The sequence below is a fragment of the Amblyraja radiata genome, chromosome 17 (assembly GCF_010909765.2).
Source record: "Amblyraja radiata isolate CabotCenter1 chromosome 17, sAmbRad1.1.pri, whole genome shotgun sequence".
Classification (NCBI taxonomy): domain Eukaryota; kingdom Metazoa; phylum Chordata; class Chondrichthyes; order Rajiformes; family Rajidae; genus Amblyraja; species Amblyraja radiata.
Window position 1 is genome coordinate 8,589,089 of NC_045972.1, and position 27,861 is coordinate 8,616,949.

Below are 27,861 nucleotides of genomic sequence, written 5' to 3' on the forward strand. Positions count from 1 at the left end.
AACAGAAGGTGTGAGATAAAAGGAGTACATTAAGGCACTGCTTGAGAACGTGTGCTGCCAGTTAATGCAATCATACGAGGCAGAAGAGCAATAAGAATTAAAGTATGTAACACTTGGAAATTTGACTTAAGAACTAACAGTTGCTCATGAGTCAGCACTCATGTGATTCACAATTTGCAAACTCTCATTCTGTGTGTTTGGTGGGAAAAAAAATCCTCTTTAAGCAGTTCAAAACATCACTTCCCAGCCAAAAGTAAAAGACAGGTGATCCCATGATCTGCTGGTACCAGCCTATAACCAAGCCCGAAAGCGGCCAAGTGTGACTCACTCCTTAATTATTTCTCTCCCTGAATGGAAATACTTTGCTTCAAGTGTGCCAAGTGCCCAGCTGAAACTAAAGATTTCCATCTGAGGAACTCTAGGCGCAAAGACTACTGTGTAGAAATGGTTTGGATTGTAGCGGTTATCAAAGCACAGCCTTCATTTCTGTTATACGTTGTCAACCGAGCTCTTCGCTGGTCAACAACCGGGTTGCTACGACTGTCCTCAACGTTGCTGTAGTAACGGGCTATTAATAATTTAAGGCTGACGCCTAGGGGGGGAGATATTGGGGAGGGAGGGGTAAGAGGGAAAAGCAGTCATGTGAGGTATCGTAAACTGACCCAGTAACTAAAGGTGAACTCAGTAAACTTTGGGAGGGAGGTTCCAACACGATCCTATCCTCAGTTCATGGGCCTACCTTTCTGCCGGCCACCTCAGGTGCTGACGTATCTGATACGGTGTAAGCCTTGAGGTGTTCACCAGTGTGAGAACTAAGGTCCAAACCTCGATGGCTCAGGCCCCTTCTTGTCATTAACTGACAGACATCCACCATAACTTTCCCTTTTACTGTCCTTTTCACTTCCTCACTCAGTATTCCTTTTTCTAATCCTTTATCCTGATATAGTCTTTTCTCCTTTTCACTTTTTATTTATTTCCTTCATCTCCTTTCCATCTTACTGCCTATGTCCAACAAATTCTCTTTTTCATAACATAAATGCATCAATCTTGTCTCTGCTTTCAATTCCTTTGGTCAATTGGTGAAAACCAGTCTCCCATGTGTATTTAAGTGAGTTTTGAGGGGTCATGGGCATCTAACAGCCTCCCTATTAAGGCTATGCCTAGGATCATTGTAGTCCAAGATGGTGGACAATAAGCATGGCTTCATGTACAAGGCTGCATCAAGCATCCAGCTGTGATAAATCACACTACAGTCAATCTCAAAACTCACTGACTTCATCCACTTCACCACTCAAATTCACCTGGACCATTTCCGACATCTCCGTACCGTTTCTAGGTCTCAGCATCTCCATCGCAGGTAACAGACCACTGACCGACATCTACTACAAACCCACTGACTCCCATAGCTATCTTGGCTACACTTCTTCCCACCCTGCTTCCTGTAAAGACTCTATCCCCTACTCCCAATTCCACAGTCTACGCTGCATCTGAGCCCAGGATGAGGTGTTCCATACCTGGTCATCCGAGATGTCCTCATTCTTTAGGGAACGGGGGTTCCCCTCTTCGATTATAGATGAGGCTCTCACCAGGGTTTCCTCTATATCCCACAGCTCTGCTCTTATTCCCCATCCACCTTTTCGTAACAGAGTCCCCCTTGTCCTCACCTTCCATCCCATCAGCCGTCGCATACAACATATAATCTACCGACATTTTCACCACCTCCAACAGTATCCCACTACTGGCCACATTTTCCTATCTCCTCCCCTTTCTGCTTTCCGCAGAGACCGCTCCCTCCGTAACTCCCTGGACAGTTCATCCCTTCTCACCGAAACCATCCCTCCCCAGGTACTTTCCCTTGCAACTGCAGGAGATGAAACACCTGTCCCTTTACCTCCCCCCTCGACTCCTTCCAAGGAAGAAGGGTCTCGACTTGAAACGTCGCTTCATCCTTCTCTCCATAGATGCTGCCTCACCCGCTGAGTTTCTCCAGCATTTTTTGTCTACTTTCGATTATTCCAGCATCTGCATTTCTTTCTTAAACCATTGGGATCTCTTGTTTCAAGTTTCTGCTTTCAATAAATTCTCAGACAACTCGTCTTCTGTGGCAATTATAACTAATATGCATTAATTCCTATTAGCAGAGTTTAAAAGCAGTAATGTCATACTAACTTGATAATCCTCAACAGATGATCACTATTAGTTCCCCTTATCTTATTTGTTGACACCGATATTGTAACTGCACTATAGATTTCCTGTAGTTTCACACCTGGCTTCCATTTGTAATGGGGAAAAGCTATACGTGAATAAAAACAGAACATGCTGAAAATACTCAAGAGGTCCGTCAGCATCTGTGGAAAGAGAAACATTCAATGCTTCATGTTCAGCACCCATCATTAGAACTGAGAAAGAGAGACAACAAGTTAGTGTAATTAGCAGAGACAGAAGGGAATTTAGTTTAGTTTAGAGATGCAGCAGGGAAACAGGCCCTTCAGCCAACCAGCGATCCCCGCACATGAACACTATCCTACACCCACTATGGACATTTTTACATTTACCAAGCCAATTAAGCTACAAACCTGTGCGTCTTTGGAGTGTGGGAGGAAATCGAAGATCTCGCAGGTCACGGGGAGAACGTACAAACTCCGTACAGACAGCACCCGTAGTCGGGATCGAACCCGGGTTCCCGGCGCAGCAAGCGCTGTAAGGCAACAACTCTACATCTGTCCGCCCTACATGTCAGGATTGACATGTAGAATAGAGAGAATATCAATGATAGGCTATGTACAAATGATTAAAGTTGGCACCTCGAGGTAGTTGAATGTTCTATTTATGTAATGTTCTGCTAAAGCAGGGCTGTGGGACATGCCCAGTAGGTCAGGCTATACTGGCAGAGAGAGAGAAAAACGGAGCCAATGTCTCAGATGGCTGACAGCAGAAATGCCGGTTCTTGGAGTGGCACAATGGCGTAGGGATAGAGCTACTGCCTCACAGCGCCAGAGACCCGAGTTCGATCCTGACTACGGGTGCTGTCTGTACGGAGTTTGTACATTCTTGCCATGACCTGCATGGGTTTTCTCCGAGATCTTTGGTTTCTTTGGTTTCTTTGGTTTCCTCCCACACTCCAAAGACGTGCAGGTTTGTAAGTTAATTGGCTTAGTAGAAATGTAAAATTGTCCCTAGTGTGTGCAGGGTAGTATTAATGTGCGGGGATTGCTGGTCGGTGGGCCGAAGGTCCTATTTCCACGCTGTATCTCCAAACTAAACTAAAAACTGATACAGACAGGAACAAGGAACAAGGTATCTACATATGCCTACAAAGGGCTCTCGGATGACCACTGGAATACGCTGGCCGGTAAACCTGTAATATTTTAAGAGTTTATTTCAATCAATCAATCATTCAGTTTTATTCGTCACTTGCACATAAAGTGCAAGTGAAATGAATTTGCCAGCAGCGGTACAATGAAAAAAGAACACACGAAAACATAATAAGAATTTAACATAAACATCCACCACAGCATTCACCACTGTGGTGGAAGGCACAACATTTGGCCAGTCCTTCTCCATTTCCCCCCGTGGTCGGGACCTCAACCCTCCGCAGCCGCCGCTGCGGGCGTCCAGATGAGTAGACAAGATAAAAGTCCAGGTAAGTCCTGGTAAGTCCTATTTAATTTAGTCCTTTTTAGTGATACCAGAGAATGACACCAAGACAAGCAGGTGTGGGAAGAGATGAACAAGTGACAGAGTCTGCAACCAGCCTTATCAATTCAGCATGTCCAGCTGCAGAAAATGCTGACCATGTTTCTTTACTTTTAGGCTACACATTGGAAAAATAGCAATGATTTTTCAGACTGAAAGCTTAATGGACCGGCTTCAAAGCACCACTGAAGCAGACGGGAAATGGCAAATGACCATAACCACTGTTGAATATAATTTATTCCAGCTGTAAGTAGCAATGAAATTAGTGTTATTCCTAATTAATAAGATGCTGAGCTACATACATCAAGAATTTGTCCTTGTAACAGCCAGCCAGTAAATAAAGAAAAATGAACAGAAGTTGAAATACTCAAATCAGTTCACTTTCAACCTGTAACTAGAAAATCAATGGTTGATGTTTCGGGTCGAGACCCTTCTTCAAACAGACAATTGCACCCATTCCTTCCCTCCAGAGATGCTGCCTGTCCCGCTGAGTTACTCCAGCATTTTGTGTCTATCTTGGGTTTAAACCAGCATCTGCAGTTCCTTCCTACATACTAAACAATAGTTTAGTTTAGTTTAGAGATACAGCGTTGTAACAGGCCCTTCGGCCCACCGAGTCCGCACCGACCAGCGATCCCCGCACATTAATACTATCCTACACAAACTAGGGACAATTTACATTTACACCAAACCAATTAACCTTCCAATTAACCTTGTATGTCTTTGGAGTGTGGGAGGAAACTGAAGATCTTGGAGAAAACCCACGTGATCACGGTTAGAAAATACAAACTCACTACAGACAGCACCTGTAGTCAGGATCGGACCAGGGCTGTTAGTGCTGTAAAGCAGCAACTCTACCGCTGCGCCACCATGCCGCCCCTTGTAATACTGTAAACTTAGTCTAAAGACAGTTGATGCTGATTAGTAATTCAGGTCATGGATGCTTCCTCTTCCTCTCCTCAGACGCAGTCTGACCAGCCGAGTCTAACCAGGATTTACGGATTTTGTTATTTCGGCAAATTCTGAAAATATTGTTCTAGGTATAGGTTTATTTTTATCATGTGTACCGGTGTACAGTGCAAATGTTTATTTGTAGCTACCTAGTCAAATCATACCTTACACGTCCATTCAAGTCATACACGTGCTTGTACAACGAGAGAAATACCAGAGTCCAGAATGTAGACTTATTATATTATATAGACAGCATTATAACGTTACAGTTACATGGAAAGTCAGATAGGAAAAAAGTGCAAGGGCTGCAATGAGGTAAGTTGGAAGATCAGACTATTCCCTTAGCTTAGGAGAGGACCATTCAGTAGACTGATAACAGTGGGGTAGAAGTGTTCCAGAGTCTAGTGGTCCATGCTTTTAAACTTTTGTATGTTCTGCCCAACAGGAGAGGGGAGAAGAGGGAATGACCAGGGAGTGAATACTCCTTGGATATGCAGGCTGCTTTCCAGAGGAAACCTGGTGGTGATGCAATTAATGAAACCTCTGATAATCACAGCAGCTCAGCCAAGCTAATTTGGTGGCCTTTTATTTCTTATGCCATGTTAAAAATGTGCTATTTTATTACTTTGAATATCTTGTCATTGCAAAAGAATGTGAATAATATGCAACAACTCTGATAATCAAGAATCTGATACTTTAGAAATCTGGATTTGCCTGGCATGTGGCTCATTCATTCATCCCTAATGTGAGCTGGGGCTTGAGAGTGCAAGTGGGGCGTGCAACCACAGCCCGGGATCTGAGTCAGCGGAGTTAATCTGAGCTTTGGGAATATCAAAGGCCGGGAACATGATTAGGTTTACAGCAGCCGCCAGGGTCCTGAGTGCTTGTATATTTCCCACTTCCTTTAAACCCACAGAGTTCCCAGGAAAGTTCATTGTTCTGCTGTGCGACCTTACCAATGTACCTCGAAAACCACTTTGCCTTCCTGTTCCCTACCATTGCATGTTTGCTCTCCACTTCCTTATTTACATCCAGATGACTTAAATGAGAGACATGGGAGCAGCTTCCAAGTTTAACTGAGGACACCCAGGCCAATCTAGCTGCTGGACTATTGATGCCAATACTGCTTCGTTTTTGTGGTCAAACATCCGGAAAAAGTAAAAGCACCTTTAGTTGGTCACCAACATCAGGAAAAGTAAAAGCATCTTTTGTTGGTCACTAACATCAGGAAAAGTAAAAGCATCTTTTGTTACCATACATTTTGTCACCATAAATACCCTGCCTTTGCTACCAACTCCATCACTATGCACTGCCTTTGTTTGAACTATCTCAATATATGTTAAATGTCCAGTTTTGGAACACCATGCTCATCTTAGCAACCACCATCAAGACGGAAGACACAGCCAAAATAATTATCTCTTCATCAGGAAGATGCCTAAAAATCCATCAGGCGAGAATGAAATGCTCGGAGAAGGAGAAAGAGGTGCAGCGCACAGGCCTTGAACCTGGTGAGACGCAAGAGGAGCCCGGCCGGGACTCACCCCACAGAGCCCAGTCCCTCCACGCACTAGAGTCTCCCAACCCCTGCAGAATAGTTATTAAGATGACTGAACCGTGGGGGGTTGTTGCTGGGACACAAATCGGGGCTTGATCAACCCCGGCTGGGTCGTCTGGGCGAGGGTGTCTGATGTTGTGAGACCCGAAACACCCGATGACCCCAGGTCACATCACTGAGGATGCGTCCTAGCGCATCTAGAAGATGTATCTTTTCCACCCTGTTGCAAATTACTTCTTCTATCATTTTTCCCAGCACAGGAAACCCAGGAGAGGGGAACTTTCCAAAGCTGTACCAAAGATATTAAATATGGACATCATTCAAAGTACAAGGTATATTTTGTACAATGCCCGCCATGCCAATACAACTTAAAACAGTTTGGAATCATTTTGGTGGATATAATGACCACATACATTCATCTTTTAGTTAATGCATTTCCTTACCTCGACCAGAGTCCATCAGAGGGGAACATCTCCTGGATAAATGCAGTCTGATAGATATACAGGCAGATGATATGGCCTGCAGTGTAAAACGCAACCATAACACATATTGTGTTAAATCCAATACGGCTCATTGGAAAGTGACAGGCCCACCATGTGCAAATTCCAATGAAAAGCAAATAATAAACTCCAGAGAATGCAGATGGAACTGTAATTCCTGCAAAATTAAAACAACAGAAACAGCATCAATATTATTACAAAGTAAACATGCAGCAAGATATCTGTAATGGTCTTACAGTAACTTCAATATATTTCTCAAACTTTATTTCTTCTGCTCACCTGGTAGTCACCGACCTTAACATCACTTTTATTCAGTTGTTGGACATATTTGTAAAACATACTGTATCATCATTCACATGTAATAACTAAAGATACATTGCTGCAGATATTCATTATAATTCACCTTCAAAATTTAGTTCCATTGATGTCAATGGAAGCAAATTCTAGAGACAGAGTATGTTTAGTTTAGTTTAGTTTAGGTTAGAGATACAGCATGGAAACAGGCCCTACGGCCCACCGAGTCCGCACCGGCCAGCGGTCCCGCACAGTAACACTATCTTACACACATTAGGGACAATTTATACCAAGCCAATTAACCTACAAACCTGTACGTCTTTGGAGTGTGGAAGGAAACCGAAGATCTCGGAGAAAACCCACGCGGTCACATGGAGAATGTACAAAATCCGTACAGTCAGCACCCGTAGTCGGGATCAAACCCGGGTCTCCGGCGCTGCAAACGCTGTTATGCAGCAACTCTACCGCTGCGCCACTGTGCCTCCCTGTCCTAACATATAATCGGGTTTAGTGCACCTGACCGAAGAAGGGTGTCCACCACTTCAAAACAAGAGCACAGTCTCCGAAGTACAGAGGTACTTATCAGTTATCAATGCGGATAATAATTTGTTTGTTTAATAACCGTGACCAGAATCAGGTTCAGCAGCAACCAGACTGATACATCATACATGGACTTTGTTCCATTATCTGAAAGGTAGCGAGTCATGCAGTGCAATGGGTGACTCAACAATCTTCACTGAAATATTTACCAGCTAATGCCAAAAGGAGAATGGCCACAATTTTCCCTGTCGCTTCAAGAAGCTTTTGTGCCGCAGTTCGCAGCCGTGCCAATGCGGCCAAACGGGCTTGTCTCCGTCTCTCCTGCTCAGCTGCATCTTCTTCATCCTCTGCTGCGTCTTCCAACTCAGAACCTTCCTCTTCCACATCCTCCTAAGTCAAACACAACAGGTATAATTAGATAGGCACAAAATGCTGGAATCTCTGGAGGGAAGGAACTGGCGACGTTTCGGGTCGAGACCCTTCTTCAGACATTGTGGAAGTGAAGTCCAAAAGGATGTCGAACATTCCAAACAAATAAATGCAACGTTAACCTGCAGCTCAGTAAATGTCACAGCATTATGTGATAGCACAATTGAACTAACCAAAGGTGTTAGCTGATTTATTTTGCTATAACACTACCGATAAGCTAAACACATTAGTAAAACCTGTATATATTACTGAATAGCTCATGTAGTTTTCCATGATGTATGGGATATGGGCCAATACTTACAGACAACTGTGTTAGGGAGGTCCTGCCTTTTCCGGACTTGCAGTCTAAAGCCAATCCCAATGCAAGATTCTTAGATCGGACGCAAGATGCCAGACAGAACGTCACAGGAGATCCTTCCTTCCTGTGGCTATCAGACTTTACAGCTCCTCCTCCTTCTGTCATGGGATAGACTGAGACTGACCCCCCCACCCCCTCCCCCCCCTCCCCGATCTTTGTACATCCCCCAAACCTTTCCACTCGTCATTTTAATTTCATGTTTCATGTATTTTGTGTTTTATGACTGTTGGCAGATCAATTTTCCTCCTGGGATAAATATAGTTCTATCGTATCATATCGCAACAGCAGGGCCCAACGCAATGGCATCAAATGCGTGCGTTAGAACAAACCAACCCTCACAAAATAAATAAAAAAGCACCAGCCGTCTCTGCCACGCTCTTGTGCTTAGACAACTGTCAAGATCTTTGAATGCTCCTGATTATTCCTGACATTCGGAAACATTAAAGAAATATTGGTGCATGTTCAGTTGGCAGATTCCCCAGAATAGCTACTAATGCAATGGAGCCGTCCAACATGAGGGCATGGCCATGGAATTCCCAGTGAAGTGCAGCCAACAAATTTGGGATTTGCATATTCACATCGGAATCTCAAGCAATGCACCATGTAAATTAAAAATGCTGACCACTGCACCTGCACCTGCAGGCATTACGCAGCAAATACTAGCCCATGATGTGTAAGTAGGAACTGCAGATGCTGGTTTAAACCGTAGATAGACACAAAAAGCTGGAGTAACTCAGCGGGACAGGCAACAACTATGGAGTGAAGGAATGGGAACGTTTCGGGTCAAGACCTTTCTAAAGTCTGAAGAAGGGCCTCGACCCAAAACGTCACCCATTCCTTCTCTCCAGAGATGCTGCCTGTCCCACTGAGTTACTCCAGATTTTTGTGTCCATCTTCTAGCCCATGTTGTGTCCTATATCACATTAAAAGATACAGCACAACCAGTTATTTGGGTGTTATTTTAGAGGTATGACACTGAAAAGCCACAGAGACTATCTGTTAATTTGGCACCGGATGTGGTAAGCCTGAATTTATCAAAACATGTGTAGGAAGGAACTGCAGAATAGAGGCTGGTTTAGGACGAAGATAAGACACAAAATGCTGGAGTAACACAGAGGGACAGGCAGCATCTCCGGAGAGAAGGAATGGGTGGCATTTTGGGTCAAGACCCTTCTTCAGTCAGGGGAGAGGGAAACGAGATATGGAAGAGTAAGGTGTGAAAACGACAGATCAAAGTAGACGATGATCAAGGAAATGTGGAATGGTTCATTGTCAGCTGAGGGGAAGGTGACAACGAAGCATAAATTCAGTAATATTAATCAGGAGGACAGCATGTTCGATAATGGGCCTTGTAAATTATAGGCAGCAAACAATACAACATTTTTAAAGTGTGTATACTGTATAATTCTCCCCTTCTTTCATGATTAGATCATTCATTTATAAACTAATGAAGACAAAAATTATCCCATTTTAAATGTAAAGACTACTTTTGAAAATGATGTTAAAATAGCAGACTCCCCCAGGTGTTTCAGCTACAAGTTGCGATAGTGAGCCAGCCCTGTTGATCATAATACAAAATCTGTCATTGCAGGGATTAATATGAGCTGCAAGTGATTCATCATTATAATCTGCATACCTTCAACTAACAAGGATCCCCTATATACCTGCTTATACAGAGGTTCACCTGCACCTCCTCCAACCTCATCTATTGCATCCGCTGCTCTAGGTGTCAGCTGCTCTACATCGGTGAGACCAAGCATAGGCTTGGCGATCGCTTCGCCCAACACCTCCGCTCAGTTCACAACAACCAACCTGATCTCCCGGTGGCTCAGCACTTCAACTCCCCCTCCTATTCCGAATCTGACCTTTCTATCCTGGGCCTCCTCCATGGCCAGAGTGAGTCCCACCGTAAATTGGAGGAGCAGCACCTCATATTTCGCTTGGGGAGTTTACACCCCAGCGGTATGAACACTGACTTCTCCAATTTCAGGTAGTCCTTGCTTTCTCCCTCTTTCCCCTCCCCTTCCCAGCTCTCCCTCAGCCCACTGTTTCCGCCTCTTCCTTTCTTCTTCCCGCCCCCCGCCCCCCATCAGTCTGAAGAAGGGTCTCGACCCAAAATGTCACCTATTCCTTCGCTCCATAGATGCTGCCTCACCCGCTGAGTTTCTCCAGCATTTATATCTACCTTCGATTTTTCCAGCATCTGCAGTTCCTTCTTAAACATATCAACCGTGCTTTATTGTCACATGTGCACTACATAGTGACATTTTGTTTGTGTGGACCACACATGCACAAGTCGCCATATTTTGGCGCTATTTACAAATAGTCCAAAGACCGGGCCACACGCTGAATGTACTGGAGTGGCTCCCGATCCAGGCAAGCCCCAGGCTGCTACAGGGCCTTCTCATCGCCCTCGACCGGCTCGGCCCACCAACCGCACATGTTGCAAAACATAATGTTTAAGAAGGAACTGCAGATGCTGGAAAATCGAAGGTACACAAAAAAGCTGGAGAAACTCAGTGGGTGCAGCAGCATCTATGGAGCGAAGGAAATAGGCAGGGTTTCGGCCCGAAACGTTGCCTATTTCCTTCGCTCCATAGATGCTGCTGCACCCGCTGAGTTTCTCCAGCTTTTTTGTATACCTTGCAAAACATAATCATTTGTTGCAAATTATGTTATTTTTCCAAACTATCTTTCTAGAAACAGAAACATAGAAAATAGTTGCAATAGGCCATTCAGCCCTTTGAGCCATTCAATATGATCATGGCTGATCTTCCAAAATCACTACCCCATTCCTGCCTTTTCCCCATATCCCTTGATTCCAATAGCCCTAAGAGCTAAACCTAACTCTCTTTTGAAAAGATCCTGTGAATTGGCCTCCACTGCCTTCTGTGGCAGAGAATTCCACAGATTCACAGCTCTATGGGTGAAAAAGTTTGTCTTCATCTCAGTCCTAAATGGCCTACCCCTTATTCTTAAACTGTCCCCTGGTTCTGGACTCCCTCAGCATGCAGAAAATGTTTCCTGCATCTACCCTGTCTAAGAACTGTATATGTTTCTACAAGATATCCTCTCATCCTTCTAAATCCCAGTGAATAGAAGCCCAGTCTTCCCATTCTTTCTTTCATCATATGTCATCTTATCTTACCCTTGATTTCTCGCACTGGCTAAAAATTCATGATATATACAAATTTATTCAAAGTTAGTGAATTAGCTTCATTTGATATCTGACTGGTTGACTTCACTAACTCGTTCACTCACTCACTGTTAGATGTAAAGTTTTGACATAATGAGTGTCGGGATATCCACAATCACCATTAGATTTCACAACAAAATTCTGCGAAAAATACAGCAATGCTTTCTGATTGATCCTGAAATGAAATGAATTATGTGTTCTTTAAAATATTCCCTTAATATTCTGGAAATAAAAAAACTGCAAATCATAATGGGAACCACTTCCTCATCCTTTGCTTAATGTGTTCATTGTTATATGTGTAACAGTTCAGTGTTGAATTTGTGGATAGCCCAGACCATCACACAAACCAACCTCCCATCGACTCCATTTATACTTCACGCTGCCTCGGCAAGGCCAGCAGTATAATCGAGGACGGGTCGCACCCTGCCCACTCCCACTGGACAAAAGGTATAGAAGTGAGAAAACGCAAACCTTCATATTCAGGGACAGTTTTTTAACCAGCTGTTACTAGGCAACTGAATCATCCTACCACAACCAGAGAGCAGTCCTGAACTATCTACCTCATTGGTGACCCTCAGGCTATCCTTGATCGGACTTTACTTGCTTTACCTTGCACAAAACGTTATTCCCTTATCATTTATCTATACACTGTGAATGGCTCGATTGCAATCATCTATTGTCTTTCCACGGGCTGACTTTAGAGCTCCCCCCCCCTCCCCCAATCACCATCAACTACACCACAGTCACATCTGTGGAGTCTTTTAAGTTCCTTGGAACCATCATCTCCAGGGACCTTAAATGGGGGGCTACCATAGACTCCACAGTCAAAAAGGCCCAACAGAGGATGTACTTCCTGCGGCAGCTGAGGAAACACAATCTGCCACAGGTAATGATGGTCCAATTCTATACTGCCATCGTAGAGTCTGTCCTCAACTTCTCCATCATGGTCTGGTTTGGCTCAGCCACCAAGCACGACATCCGGAGGCGGCAATGAATCGTTCGATCAGCTGAGAAGGTTGTTGGCTGCAACCTTCCCTCCATTGACGAACTGTACACTGCAAGGCCCAGGAAGCGAGCGGGTAAGATAATCTCTGACCCCTCTCACCCTGGCCACAAACTCTTTGAATCACTTCCCTCTGGAAGGCGACTCCGGACCGTCAAAGCCGCCACAGCCAGACATAAAAACAGCTTTTTTCCACGAGTGGTAACTCTACTCAATAACCAAAAGTCTGTAGCCTCCTTTTGCTCTGGTATTTTATTTCATTCACATGTTTAAACTATAATGTTTTAATCTTAATGTTTTAATGTTTTATTCTTAATGGTTTACTGTATGTCGTGTTGTTACTTGCGAGTGGAGCACCAAGGCAAATTCCTTGTATGTGTACATACTTGGCCAATAATCGTATTCATTCATTCATTAATTCATTCAACAAAAACTTTTCACTGGACCTCAGTACACGTGACAATAAACTACACTGAGCTGAAGAAATTCAATTAATTTGCAATTTAACCTTTTTTGAACATACATCTTTGCAAAGAAACACCAAATACCAGATTTACCTCAGAAACTTTTTCCACACTAACGATGGAGCTACCATTAACATGAGAGAAATCGGCATCCATGTACAGATGCAAGTGAATTGCAATTGATGGAGAAGAAACTACTGCGATTTGTTTTCATCAATTAAGATATTGTTTGCCCTGTCTGAAACCAAGAATTATTTTTGAATCACTTTCTTACATTTATATATTTAAAAAATCAATCTGTCACACAATTCCATCTTGTAGAGGGTCCTGACCTGAAACACTGTCTGTCCATTGTCCTCTACAGATGCTACCTGATCCGCTGAGTTACTCCAGCACTTTATTCCTTTTGTACAATGTTTTTAGTTAACAGAGCAGTGCAGCACGGAAATGGGCCCTTTGTTTTACAATGTCTGAGTCGGCCAAGTTAAACTAACCTCCTCTGCCTGCACGTGATCCATATCCCTCCACTCCCTCGATGTGAAGGTAAAACTCTTCAGTGTTACTGTCGTATCTGCCTCCACCACCACTTCTGGCAGCGTGTTCCAGGCACTAACCAAATACACTGTGAAGAACTTGCTTCTCATGTCTCCTTCAAAAATTCCCCCTCTGACCTTAAAGCTGTGCGTTGTGGGTCTTAAAACTATGCCCTCTAGTCTTTGACATTCCCACACTGGGAAAAATGCTCAGACTGTCTATCCTATCTATTATGCCTCTCATAATTTTAGATATTTCTATCAACCTCCAATATTCCAGAGATATTGTTTTAATGTCAGCCGTAAGGTTAAGTTAAATCATGAGTTAAAAATTCTCTCTATTTGTTGCCCTATGGATCATAATACTATCTCCATCCAAATTCTTCCCTGTTCTGATCTGAAACTGGAAAATTTATGTGGGTGGATTAAGTCAAACTGTTCCACATTCACTACTGGGCCTCAGTAGACCAGTTCCTTGCTTGTCCATTTAACGTCTGATTAAAAATACATTTATTACCCAAGCAACTGCGACGCAGTGTAATCAGATATAGGTTATGACACCACTGCGGCAGTACAGATAGCTGAATTGTAGATCGTAAATGGTGGGTTGTACTGTAGAACGAACAATCTTGGATTGCTGTTACTGCAACAACAATAAGAAAATGATCACAAACTTGCTTGGGCTGCTTTGAGTTGTTTTATTGGGCTTGAGTACAAAGCTGGAGTTACATTACAAATCAATCCCCACTCTCTTAAGCAATCTTTTTATTTGATTACACAATTGATTGACTGGTAGCAGTCAAATACACAAAATGCTGCAGTTTGGTTTTTGTATATATGTATGTGTGCTTGTGTGTGTGTGTGTGTGTGTGTGTGTGTGTGTGTGTGTGTGTGTGTGTGTGTGAGCGCGCGTGTGTGTGAGTATGTGTGTGTGTGCGTGTGTGTGAGTATGTGTGTGTGTGTGCGCATGTGTGTGAGTATGTGTGTGTGTGTGTGTGTGTGCGCATGTGTGTGAGTATGTGTGTGTGTGTGTGTATTTGTGAGTGTGTGTGTGTGTGTGTGTGTGTATGTGCGTGTGTGCATGTGTGTGTGTGTGCGTGTGTGTGTGTGCGTGTGTGTGAGTATGTGTGTGTGTGTGCGTGTGTGTGAGTATGTGTGTATATATCCACACACTGAACTTTTTTTTCTCTCCAGCTTTTTGTGTCTATCTTCGGTTTAAACCTGCAGTTCCTTCCTACACTGGTACTGTCACTCTGCCTTCATTTTATTGATATGCCGGTTTATTTTGTTGGATATTGTATACTGAAACATCTATTTAAAATCAGCAGTGGGATAATCCTGCTTTTAACAAGAAGAGCTTGGATTTCTGTTAGTACAGCTTGCATACATTTTCTTATCACTAATATGCACAATTGTCCTTCACTGACCGGATGGGAAGAAGCTGCTGAGTGGATGCCTGTGGCCCAGGTCCTTGCGCCTGGCTACCAGGTTGCCTGGATGGCCCAGAGCAAAGCCCCACCTGCAGAGTTAGTTGCTGAGCAAAGCCACACACTGCCCCAGCGTGACTGTCTGCAATGCCTCTTCATGCCCCAACCATTCTGAAACTTTCGAAGACAAGGGAACAATGAAAAATAAGCCCAAAATAAACGTCAAAAGCATTGGGAAGCAAAGTGCTGGAGTAACTTAGCAGGTCAGGTAGCATCTCTGGAGAACATGGATCGGTGACCTTTCAGGTCGAGGCCATTCTGCAGACCTGTCCAAGTTCTCCAGAGATGCTGCCCGACATGCTGACTTACTCCAGCACTTTGTATCCTTCTGTGTATTAACCTCTTTGTTTCTATATCCCATACATTGGGCTGGAACTTGCTGGTTACCTGCTGTCAGGTGTTGCTAGAACAGCCCCCGACCTGGGTGATAAAGGCTAATCTCACTGGCTATCCACAACTTTGATCATCAAGCTGTAATAAGGACATGCACCAAGCACTAAAATGCTGACAACCCGCTCCTGAATGCATCTGATGAAGTTTCACAGCAGGTAACGTTGCAGGTAAAGCTTTGGCTTCTGACATAACAATCAGGATTCTCAGTTTTTATCCATCTGGAGCAGCACGGTGATGTTGCTGGTCGATCCTCTGCCTCACAGAGCGAGAGGCCCGGGTATGATCCTGAACTCAGTTGCTGCCTGTATGGAGTTTGTAAGTTTCATCCAGGATCCTCCCACATTCCAGATATGAAAAAAGACACAGAGTGCTGGGGAAACACAGCAAGTCACACAGCACATGGAGAACATGGATAGGTGATGTTTCAGGTCGGGAGCCTTCCTAAGACTGCTAGTAACATGCTATATCTTTCAAGCAATCAAATATGGAGACGTTTAAAATCTATTACAATCTCTAAATTCAGGATTATCAAGAACACGCTCAGTAATCTGACTCAGTTCTGCCAGAAAATCACTAACATTTTCTCTGGGAATGCAGATTTGTCTCTTAAGTGGATTGGGGCACAATACTGCCAAGTACGACTTGGGTGGGGGAAGGGATGGAGAGAGAGGGAATGCCGGAGTTACTTGAAGTTAGAGAAATCAATGTTTCATTCAGCTGGGTTGTAAGCTGCCCAAGCGAAATATGAGGTGCTGTTCCTCCAATTTGCACTTGGCCTCACTCTGACAATGGAGGAGGCTCAGGACAGATCGGTCAGTGTGGGAATGTGAAGGGGAGTTATGGTGTTGGCAACCGGTCTTGTCTGCTGGCTGGAGCCAGCAAGGTTTTCATTGACTTGTACGTTTTAATGGAGATAGAAACATAGACAGAAATGAGAGCAGAATAGATTTCTTCCCTTCTGGATATCGTTTGCAATGAAAATGTTCTACATGTTGAGTCTATGATTTGATAACACTATTAAAGGACAAAACACCATTTGTGGCTCTCTAGACATACAGGAAAGCACCAACACGTCATAGGCATTTGCTGGAGTTTTGTACTGAAAGCTTTGGTTTATATTGCAACCCCTGAACTCGGGCTCAAACTTCATTGGCAAACACAGCCGAACTGCAATCTCCCTGAAATCTTCCTGAATTCCTATCCTGAAAACACCACTATACCTTGTCCTCACTATCAATGCTCATTACAGAATTCTTTGCCACAGACGGCTGTGGAGGCCAAGTCAAGATATTTTTAAGGCAGAGAGATAGATTCTTGATTAGTACAGGTGTCAGACGTTATGGGGAGAAGGCAGGAGAATGCGGTTAGGAGGGAGAGATAGTTCATCCGTGATTGAATGGCGGGGTAGACTTGATGGGCCGAATGGCCTACTTCTACTCCTATCCCTTACGACTAGCACCAGTACCGAACACATGTAGAAATATAAGATCCCGATTCATCACAACCTGCTCCAACCCTGCAAGCTGTTCACATTGCTATCTCCTTATTGTTTCATTGGGTTGTCCTCCACAACTAGGTGGTGCTGTTTCAAACACAATTGCACACTCAGCGCCCATTCAATAGTATTTGTGTCACAAGATTCTCATGTGACAAACACTTGATTTTAGTGGCATTTACATGATAAATGTCAACCATTTCTGCAGCTAGGCTAATATCCATCCACACATTTAGGTCACTATCTTGTTTTGGTTAAAACGTGTTAACCTTTACCATGCGAAGGAAGGAATTGCAAATGCTGACAGCAACTCTGGAGAGAAAGAATAGATGATATTTCGAGTTGAAACTCTTCTTCAGACTGAGAGTCAGGGGAAAGGGATACAGGTTGCAAAGAATGAAACTCACCAGGATCCGAACTTGGGTGGGCCTGTGTTTGAGGTCCACATGGTCACAAATCACAGTGAAGGGAAAGCTTGCAGTTTGAATGTTCTCCCGTCAAACAGCATCATTTCAGAAGGAAAGGGATAGCAAAAGCAGTTTGTCCTTTAGTTTACTTAGAATGGTAATTGTTTGAAGATGAAAATCTCACCAGAGAATGTTAGATGCTGCATTGTTGTTAATGCCACATGGGGAATGTTATGTTGGATAAGAGCTTCTAGTGTTGAAGGAAGGTCAATGTTGTTCCTTTGTTTAAGAAAGGAAAGGGCCGGTGGAAGGTCACATGTCAGTTTAAACTGGACTGGCAGGTGGATGGTATCCAACGCAGGCCTGAGGCAGGTGACAGGCTGGAAGTTTTAGTTTTGGAGATACAGCATTGAAACAGGTCCTTTGGCCCACCATGTCAACGCTGACCGCCTATCACCTGTACATTAGTTCTATCCTACACCCTAGGGATAATTTACAGAAGCCAATTAACCTACAAACCTGCGAGTTTGGTTTAGAGATACAGGCTCTTCAACCGATTGATTCCGCGCCGGCCAGCGATCCCCAGACAATAGCACCCTCCTGCACACTAGGGACAATTTACAATCGTTACAGAAGGCAATTAACCTGCAAACCTGTGGAAGACAACCGGAGCACCCGGGGGAAACGCATGCTGCCACGGAGAGAACGTACCAACTACGGACAGGCAGTACCCGTGGTCAAGGTCGAACCAGGATCTCTGGCGCTGTCAGGCAGCAAATACACTGCTGCGTCACTGTGCTGGCCTAAACAGCACCTACACCCTAAACGCCACTGTGTTCCCCAGCCCACACCTGTAGTCAGGATCAAACCCAGGTTTCTGGCTCTGTGAGGCAGCAACTCTACCACTGTGCCTCTGTGTGGTATGGAAGGTGATGAAAGAAAGTTCAGTGGACAGAATAGGCAGGAGCAAGGCAAGGAGCGAGGACTGAACTGCATTTATTTTATTGTGAGAGATCTGACAGTTAGTTTAGTTTAGTTTAGAGATACAGCGCGGAAACAGGCTCTGCGGCCCACCGGGTCCGCGCCGACCAGCGATCCCCGCACATTAACACTATCCTACACCCACTAGGGACAATTTTTACATTTACCAAGCCCATTAACCGACAAACCCGCACGTCTTTGGAGTGTGGGGGAAAACCGAAAATCTCGGAGAAAACCCACACAGGTCACGGGGAGAACGTACAAACTCCGTACACACAGCACCCGTAGTCAGGGTCGAACCCGGGTCTCCGGCGCTGCATTCGCTGTAAGGCAGCGACTCCACCGCTGCGCCACCGTGGCCGCCGTTGCGGTCACTGCCGTTAAAGTGGATGAACTCAGGCCGTGCATGGGCACGTGTGGCTGGGAAATTATAGCCATTATGGACACCTGGCCAAGACAGGGACAGGACTGGCAGCTTCATGTTCCAGGGTACGGGTGCTGAAGGTGAATCAGAGGCCGGGGTAAATGAGGAGATGGTGTTGCTTTACTGATTGAGGAGATTGTCACAGCAGTAGTCCAAGATGACAACACTGATGGTACTGATATCTAGGTGGAAGCGAGAAACAAAAAGGGGATGATCACGCTGTTGGGAGTGTACTACAGGCCCCCAGATAGTCAATGGGAATTTGAACCCAAGATCCTTCCGTATATTCATGCTGTTAAGGGTATTGCCATTAATTGTATAATTTTCCCATATATGCGACTTCGCAAACACCTCACACTTGCTCAGATTGAACTGCATCTGCCATTTCTCCATCCATTTCTGTAGCTGATCTATATTCCTCTCTATACTTTGACTCTCCTCACAGTCCACAACACCAACAATCTTGGTTTCCTTTTATAAACTTACTAGGCAAAACATCCTATGTTTATGCCCAAGTCATTTATGTATATCACAAAGAATTGGTTTCCTTTTATAAACTTACTAGGCAAAACATCCTATGTTTATGCCCAAGTCATTTATGTATATCACAAAGAACAGCACGGATCCCAGCGGAACTCCAGTGGTCACAGTTGTCCAGCCTGAAAAAGGCCCTTCAACTACAACCCTCTGTCTTCTGTCAGTAGGTCAGTTCTGAATCCAGATGACCTGATCACTGTGAATCTCATGCATCTTAATAGAGTCATAGAGTGATACAGCATGGAAACAGGCCCTTCAGCCTAACTTGCCCACACCGGCCAACGTGTCCCAGCTACACCAGTCCCACTTGCCAGCGTTTGGCCCATATCCCTCCAAACCTGTCCTATCCATATCCCTGTCTAACTATTTCTTAAACGTTGCCTCAACTACTTCCTCTGGCAACTTGTTCCCCTTGTGAAAAAGTTACCCCTCAGATTCCTATTAAATCTTCTCCCCTTCCCCTTAAACCTATGTCCTCTGGTCATTGATTCACCCACTCTGGGCAAGAGACTCTGTGCATCTACCCGATCTATTCCTCTCATCTTCCTGATCAGCTTACCATGGGGACTTTATCAAATGCCTCAGTAAAATCCATGTAGACAACATCTACAGCCCTACCCTATCGATCACCATTGTCACCTTCTCAAAAAACTCGATCAAATTAGTAAGACATGACCTGCTGTGTACAAAGCCGTGCTGTCTGTCCCTAATTAGCTGATTCTCTTCCAAATGGGAGTAAGTCCTATCCTGAAGAATCCTCTTCCATAGCTTCCCTACCACTGATATGAGGCTCACTGGCCTAATTCCCTGGATTCTCTCTTCGTCCTTTCTCAAACAAAGGAACAGCATTGGGCTCTCTCCTGTAGCTAGAGAAGATGCGAAGATCTTCGCCAAGGCTCATGTAATCTCCCGCCTAAATAACCTGGATAGATCTGAATAAGGGGTAAGCCATTTAGAACGGAGACGAGGAAAAACCTTTTTGCACAGAGGGTTGTGAATTTGTGGAATTCTCTGCCTCAGAAGGCAGTGGAGGCCAATTCTCTGGATGCTTTCAAGAGAGAGTTCAATAGAGCTCTTAAAGATAGCAATGTCAGGAGATATGGGGAGAAGGCAGGAACGGGGTACTGATTGTGGATGATCAGCCATGATCACAGTGAATGGTGGTGCTGGCTCGAAGGGCCAAATGGCCTCCTCTTGCACCTATTGCCTATTGTCTATTGTGTATTGATCCCATCTGGTCCTGGAGCTTACCTTAAAAATGTACCTTAAAGAGCCCCAACCCCACACATCCTTGTGTACAAACTGCTCTTACATTTAGTAGGGGTGGCCTTCTCAATGAGGGAGTTTTATGGACCTCAAACACAATTATAGGTGGACTGGATTTCACTTGCATTCTTCATTAAAATAAGTCTCTGAATGTATTGTATTGTATTGTATATCTTTATTGTTATTTTACTGAGTACTCACATACCCAGAGGTATGATATCGGTGGGTATAATTCCAGGATTGGATTGAAATTAAATGTCTCCCAAAATATTTCTGTCTTTTGATTTTACCATAATACTTTAGCTGCAGTGTAATCAGTAAAGTATTACTAGCAGAATATTCACACGGGGTAAGGTGCAGGCACCACTGCGTCAAATGTGAAAGCGAGAAAGGTTGACCATCTTTCTTCAGATGTCACTGCTTCTACATGCAGAGATTAAGGCGATCGACTTTTCCATGAAACGCGTGGATGAAATCACAGACGGAATGTGGAGTTATATTTCATGCATCAAGAGCTATAACGTTTCACAGCTCGAGCTGGGAATATGTTGCATGCCTGGTGCAATCATAAAAATGGGAATTTTATACACCCTGAGATGTTGTGCACAATGTTTAAGATAATCAAATGAATTACATTCTATGTGCCCATGACGTGTAGGGACAAATGTACAGTTACATTTTGGCTAATGCAATAAAACTCGGAAAAGGACGCACTTCAAGTCCACAGTATGTTTTTTTGCTGAACATTAAATTCTGTAAAAATCTGCTTACCCACCACACCACCTCCAGGTCCCTCAGATCGGCCGACTTGGGGTTACTGAATATCCCGCGGTCTAGGCATAAACTCAGGGGCGACTGCGCCTTTGCAGTTGCAGCTCCTAGACTGTGGAACAGCATCCTTCTTCCCATCAGAACTGCCCCCTCCATCGACTCTTTTAAGTCGAGGCATAAAACATTAAACTCATCTTTACCCTCAAGCTTTTCTTGAAGTCCTCTGAGGGAGGGCTATATGTATGTATGTATGTATGTACTTAATCTATGAACCACTGTTGTATAACGTTAGTACCTCCACCAATGTAAAGCACTTTGGTCAACGAGAGTTGTTTTTTAAATGTGCTATAGAAATAAAAGTGACCTGACTTGACTTGAGTATGTGTTTCCCATTGATTCATCTTGCTCCAGTTTCAGTCGCTGTTGGAATAACTTGGTTAACAGTATGAACTAGAGTCACACAAAGTTGTCATGGCAATAACCTCTAATTCACTAACCTGTGAGCTCCACACAGGCTACAGAGACTAAACGGCCTGTCCCACTTACACGGCCTTTACAGGCGACTGCCAGCATCCATCATAGGTCGCCGAAATTTTCAACATGTTGAAAATTCAGTGGCGACCAGAAAGACGCTAAGACTCTTTGGAGGTCTCTCACGACCATAGCAGACCGCTCACCACCATACAGCCTCTGGTCGTGAGAGGTCTCCAAAGAGTCGTAGCATATTTCTGGTCGCCGTTGAATTTTCAACATGTTGAAAATTTCGGCGACCTATGACTTGTGCCGGCAGTCGCCTGTAAAGGTCGCGCAAGTGGGACAGGCCCTTTAGTGTAGTCTTTAGGTGTTGAAGTAAAGAAGACAACTGTATCCCAGAATACAGATGCAATTTGCCTATTCTTCAATCACATACATTTTGTTTGGATGGCTACATATATGAAATGAAAGCTATATGAAAAAGAAAGAAGGAAAACTAGTTGAAAGCCAATAGTTTAGTTTAGTTTAGTTTAGAGGTACAGTGCCGAAACAAGAGCTTCGACCCACCGAGTCCGCACCGACCAGCGATCCGCGCACATTAACACACGCCTACGCACACAAGGGACAATTCACACTTATACCAAGTGTACAAACCCAAGCCAATTAACCAACAAACCTGTATGTCTTTGGAGTTTAGGAAGAAACCAAAGTTCTCAGGGAAAACGCATGTTGTCACGGGAAGAACGTACAAACTCCGTACAGAAAGCACCTGTAGTCTGGATAGAAAGAGCTGTAAGGCAGCAAGTCTACCGCTGCATCACTGCACCGCGTAAGTTTATTTGCTGCATTGACTATAGACGGGGGAATCTTGAAATTTAATAACCACATCACCATTATTTGGGGTTAAACTCCAGTGTAAGAAATTAAGTTATGAACGTGGATATATAGATCACAATGGCAAACTTTGATTGGGAAAGACTAGCTGTGCAAACGTAAGGCAAGGCGAGGTTCATCACCACCTAACCAACTCCAGAATCAGGACGTGTGAAAGACTGTATAAACACACGCAATATCATTGTTCCAGCATCAACAGAATTTTGCTCTTGTTTCGAAAACATTTTTGTGAATTGGTTTGGGTGGACCATGAACAATGGCACAGTTGTGTTCACTGGATTTGTACATTCTGGTGCCATAAATACTCTGTGTGACACGTTGTCATCTTGCAGGAATAGACACTATGTTGACAAGTTTATTGACAATTGTGAAATGCAACAGAAAGTCTTTATTGGAGCTTAACTCATTTAAAATGTCGGTGGGATCCAGGTTTAGTCTTTAAGACTCCAGTCAATGACTGACCATAAACAGGATGTGGTGGCTGAGTAAAGGAAGGACAGGTAGAGAAATGTAGATAGAGACAAGTCAAGCTTGAAACCTCAACATGAAACCTCACAAGCAAAAGGCTCAACTTCACATGGACCCTGGATTGCTAGAATGAATTTGTCGAATAGGCCTAAATTCTCTGGCGTTGAGAAGAATGAGAGTGAATCACATTGGGTAGATGGTGTAAGGCTGGCATTTGCATGAGAGTCCAGAACTAGGAAGCATTGTGTCAGAGGAAGTGTCAGACATTCAGAACGCTGTTGAGGAGGAAGTGCTTCATTCACAGACTTCAAGGCTTATGAAAGGTTGGGATTGTCTACATTGCTGGTGATTAGACAAGGAGTACATCCATCCCCTGTGAGTGAGGAATGGGGAGGTGTGGGGATGAGGAGGGAAAGTGGAACTGAGGTGTAGGATCAGCCACATATCTTTCAAATGGCGGAACAGGATCAAAGGGAAGATTTTGCTACAAGCCCTTGGGTTCTTGTGACCTTCTTCCATCTGACATGAGGAAATTTAAAAAAGCCTCCTAAATGGCCAACTGGTCCTCAGTTTGCCATTTGAAGCTGGTATGGCCAAGGAAACAATTTACAATTGCAGACCGGGCCCAATCCCCTCAACAGACTCCGATCTCCTTACCTAACAAGCGAGCCCTTCAGCCAAGCCCTCCATCTGATTGACGGGTAACTGGTGAAACTAGCCTGCCGCTGTTATTTTCCAATCCACATCCACAATTTCAGCCTGGGTTTAGTGTTGCGTCATCATCACACCCAGAAGCCAGCTAACGTTAGCTAACAACACTTGACTGACAAGTAGAGTCAGGTTTCAAATTCAGCACCTTCTAAGGAGAAAAGTCCAGCAAATGTTAGATCCATCTCACCGGCTGAACAGTCCTTTATGGGTCTGTCCATGAATCTGCCTTTGGTCTGATAGCTATTCATGGAGGAATTTCCAGCCATTAAACCCTTATTATCTTCTACCTTCAAAGCATCGGTTACAAAAAATCTTGGGAATGTTATGTTCTAATATACACATTTTTTTGTAACTGCAACCGGCCCCTTTGATTGGCACCAAGCTAAAATGAAACACCTCTCTCCATAGAGAGGCTCAGAGCACGACAGTGAGTTAACCCTCGACATTCGCCTTCCAGCTGTCAGCTCCGAATATTAGGGAATATCCAAGAGCTGATTACACGTCTTATTTCTTTTGTTTGGGATGTAAAAAGGAAATCCTAATAAATTGAAATATAAAAGCTAATGAATAACGTATAATACTCATATGAATAAAGCTCATGAAAATATTACTTTTTAATTTTTAGCTTTTAACTGATGTATGTTCAGAGAACATGCGGTGGCGCAGCGGTAGAGTTGCTGCCTTAAGGGCCTGTCCCACTTTCACAACCTAATTCACGACCTTTTTTACTCATGGACATTTTTCATCATGCTAGAAAAATGCGCCGACCTACTTGATGTCACGAGTACCTTCGACTAGCATCACGACCTACCTACGACCTCGTGACGACCATGCTGCGAGTATGAGTCAAGGGCAAACTCGGCAGAGGTCGTGAATTAGGTCGTGAAAGTGGGACAGGCCCTTTACAGCGCCAGAGACCCAGGTTTGATGCCGACCACGTGTGCTTGTCTGTACGGAGTTTGTACCTTCTCCCTGTGACCGCGTGGGTTTTCTCTGAGATCTTCGGTTTCCATCCACACTCCAAAGACGTACAGGTTTCTTAGGTTCATTGGCTTGGTATAAGTGTAAACTGTCCCAAGTGTGTGTAGGATAGTGTTAATGTGCAGGGATCACTGGTCGGTGCAGACTTGGTGGGCCGAAGGTCCTGTTTCTGCGCTGTAACTCTCAACTAAACTAAATAGTTCCTTTCACAAATTTCTATATACTTCTCAAATGATGATACTTACTTCCTCACTGCTGACTGCGTCCTTGCTCAGGATTGACTTCTTTCTCTTAGTCAAGCGACTACAAAAAACTAGCGTGATACAACTGATGATAAATATTCCCAAATCTGGAGCCACCAGTCGAATGCTGTTTGCAATATCATTCAGATTGAGCCTAGGGGGAAAAAACGAGAAAAAAATCAACAACCATGTTTCTTTAGCAATCATTTAAATAATGTGGCAGGGAATAAACTGGAGCATAATGAGTTACAACACTACCTTTTTACAATGAATTTGACTGCGCAAATCATGTACAAAGCAAGAAATAATTTACTTCCAAGAAATATACAAAAACTGTTTATGGAAAGACATGGTGGGTATAATTTGAGAGGGGAACATAATTTAAAAAAACTCAATGTCAGAACAATTCTTAAAAGTATGTGCATAGCAATCTGTGGTGTGAATTTGTGGAATGGTCTGGAACAGGAGATACAACTTAGCACAAACATAATTCAGTTTAAAAAGATGTACAAAAACATTTTTTTAAAGGATATTGGGATGAGGATAGGTGATTGTGAGTGGGATATTTGTTATACTGATTGTATTGGGAAGGGTGATTATAGGGTGATGGGTTGTATATATGACTAAGATACTGAATAGTATATGAGGGTTTTTTATTTTATTTTTATTTTTTTCTCTCTTTTTTGTATGACTGTATATATTTGATTAGTGTATAAATGTAAATAATTTGGTGTACATATAGCTGCTGGTGTACATATGGTGTACATATAGCTGCTAAATTTGTATAAGATAATTATAAGCAGTTGAATAAGGGGTGGGAATTAATAAGCTTTGGCTTCTTCCTGCTTTTCGGACACATACGATTTCATTTATTTATAGATATTGTCAGTGGCGGACTGGCCAGGGTGTCAGCTTGCCCGATGTCAAGTGGGCCCCTGATGAAGTGGGCTCCCTATATCAAGTGGGCCCCTGATGAAGTGGGCCCCCTTTGCCTCCTGGCAACCAATATTTTTAGACCCAGTCCGCCACTGGATATTGTTTATGACACTTTATAAATATTCTTGTTTTGTTTTTTGTATGCTGTTTCACACCTGCTATTTATTCTTTTATTCTGTTCGAAATAAAGAATTGAATTAAAAAATAAATAAATAGAATCCAAACCATAATGGTGAAAATGAATAAGCTCTCCTGGTGAAAGCAGTTTCGGCAGTCAAAATGCAAATGAAGATTTACAACGTTAAGCCAGCTATGAGGAGCTGTTTATTTTACCCGCAGAGTATGAGCATGCAAAACAAAATAAAGACACTGATGCCCAGTGCTGTTAGAGATTTTATGGGATATTTTAACATTTTACCATGCATCTTTGTTATTTGCCTTGGCAAATGTTAAGGTGATCTCAGCTGACCAAATTAGTAAGGATACATGGCGTGGTGCATTATTGACTCAGCAGGGAGGTAACAAATGGTAAAAGGCCTTTCAGCAAGAATTAGTCAGTGATTACATATAATGTGGCATTCATTTATAGGTGTAGAAACAGTGAACTGAACAGATGCGCCACTCAGAAACGCTACAAAAGAAAACGTGCTGAATGGAAATGCCAATGAAGTACAGTGTGGATACACCTATCACAATACAAAATCTCCAGGAGGTTTACCAGGTTCCAAACCTAGATACATGAACGGCCAAATTAACCGTGCAGGTAGTAATAAATATTTTCAAAACAAAAATGAGCACGTGGAAAATTTCATGGAAGAAAAACAAGAATGAGAAATTCATTGAATATATCCAATAGTTCATTAAATATATATCCAATTTTACTTAGTCTAGCGAACTGTCCACTACAAACATGTAGGAAGGAACTGCAGATGCAGGTTTAAACTGAAGATAGACACAAAGTGCTGGAGTAACTCAGCGGGACAGGCAGCATCTCTGGAGAGATGGAATGGGTGACGCTTTGGGTCACGACCTTTCTTCAGACTTCCTCTACAAATAAATGATTGAAGTATTACAATACCATTTTCTACTTTTCAAGTTACTTTAGATGGCTGGAAACTGGCCCAGCTTAACAAAATTTATTTTTGCTGTTTGCCTCCCCGGAGTGAATATTGGCAATCTGCCACCTCATTGCTACAATGCTGCAGCTTAAAACAGCAGCCTCACAAAACATTTGCACAAACCCTGCTGCTGCTGCAGATGTATTATTGTCACTTCACTAAGTACAAATTTCAGGTCTGGCAATTGCAGCAAAACTCCGCTAGTTCAGGCTGATCGTAGAGAAACCTGGATATGGAAATGATTTACAAGTCAGCCAGAAATTAGTCATAAATTAACCGTGAGGAATGAGAACGCAATGTTTGGACTGACTGACTACACAACCTCAACCCAAGTCACTCTCGTCCCCCTCAGTGCAGGTTTCCCAGCATTGTGTGGAATCAGGCGGGAAGGCTGAATACCGGCGGTGAGGTTAGAGAAAGTGCATGTCAACGTCTGCTTCAGCTGGGATGGACTGGAGGGGAAAGGACCTGGGGAGCTGGTGGCTTGGGTGGGAAGGGCTGAGTGAACCACAGAGTTGCGGAGGGAACGGTCTCTGCAGAATGCGGAAAGGCGTGGGTGGTGACTGGTGGTGCGGTCATGGTGAAGGCGGCAGAAATGTCGGAGATGCTGGGCAAGGGATCTGTCTGAGATGACAGGGGAAAGAAAACACCTTTATTAAAAAAACGAGAATATCTCAGATGTCCTAGAATAGAAAGCCTCATATTGACAGCAGGTGTAGTGGAGACTTGGAAATTGAGAATAGGGCCTAACGTCTTT

General features: G+C 43.6%; 1 protein-coding gene across 1 annotated transcript in view; it reads right to left on the minus strand.

Moving 5' to 3' along the window:
- Positions 1–27,861, minus strand: part of piezo1 (piezo type mechanosensitive ion channel component 1) — a 293,127-nt gene that overhangs the window by 111,530 nt on the left and 153,736 nt on the right. Inside the window, exons 5-7 of the mRNA XM_033036504.1 lie at positions 25,054–25,204; positions 7,746–7,926; positions 6,646–6,859 (exon numbers count right to left, since the gene is read on the minus strand). Coding sequence (XP_032892395.1) covers positions 6,646–6,859; positions 7,746–7,926; positions 25,054–25,204 — 546 coding nt within the window. The remainder of the gene's footprint in view (positions 1–6,645; positions 6,860–7,745; positions 7,927–25,053; positions 25,205–27,861) is intronic.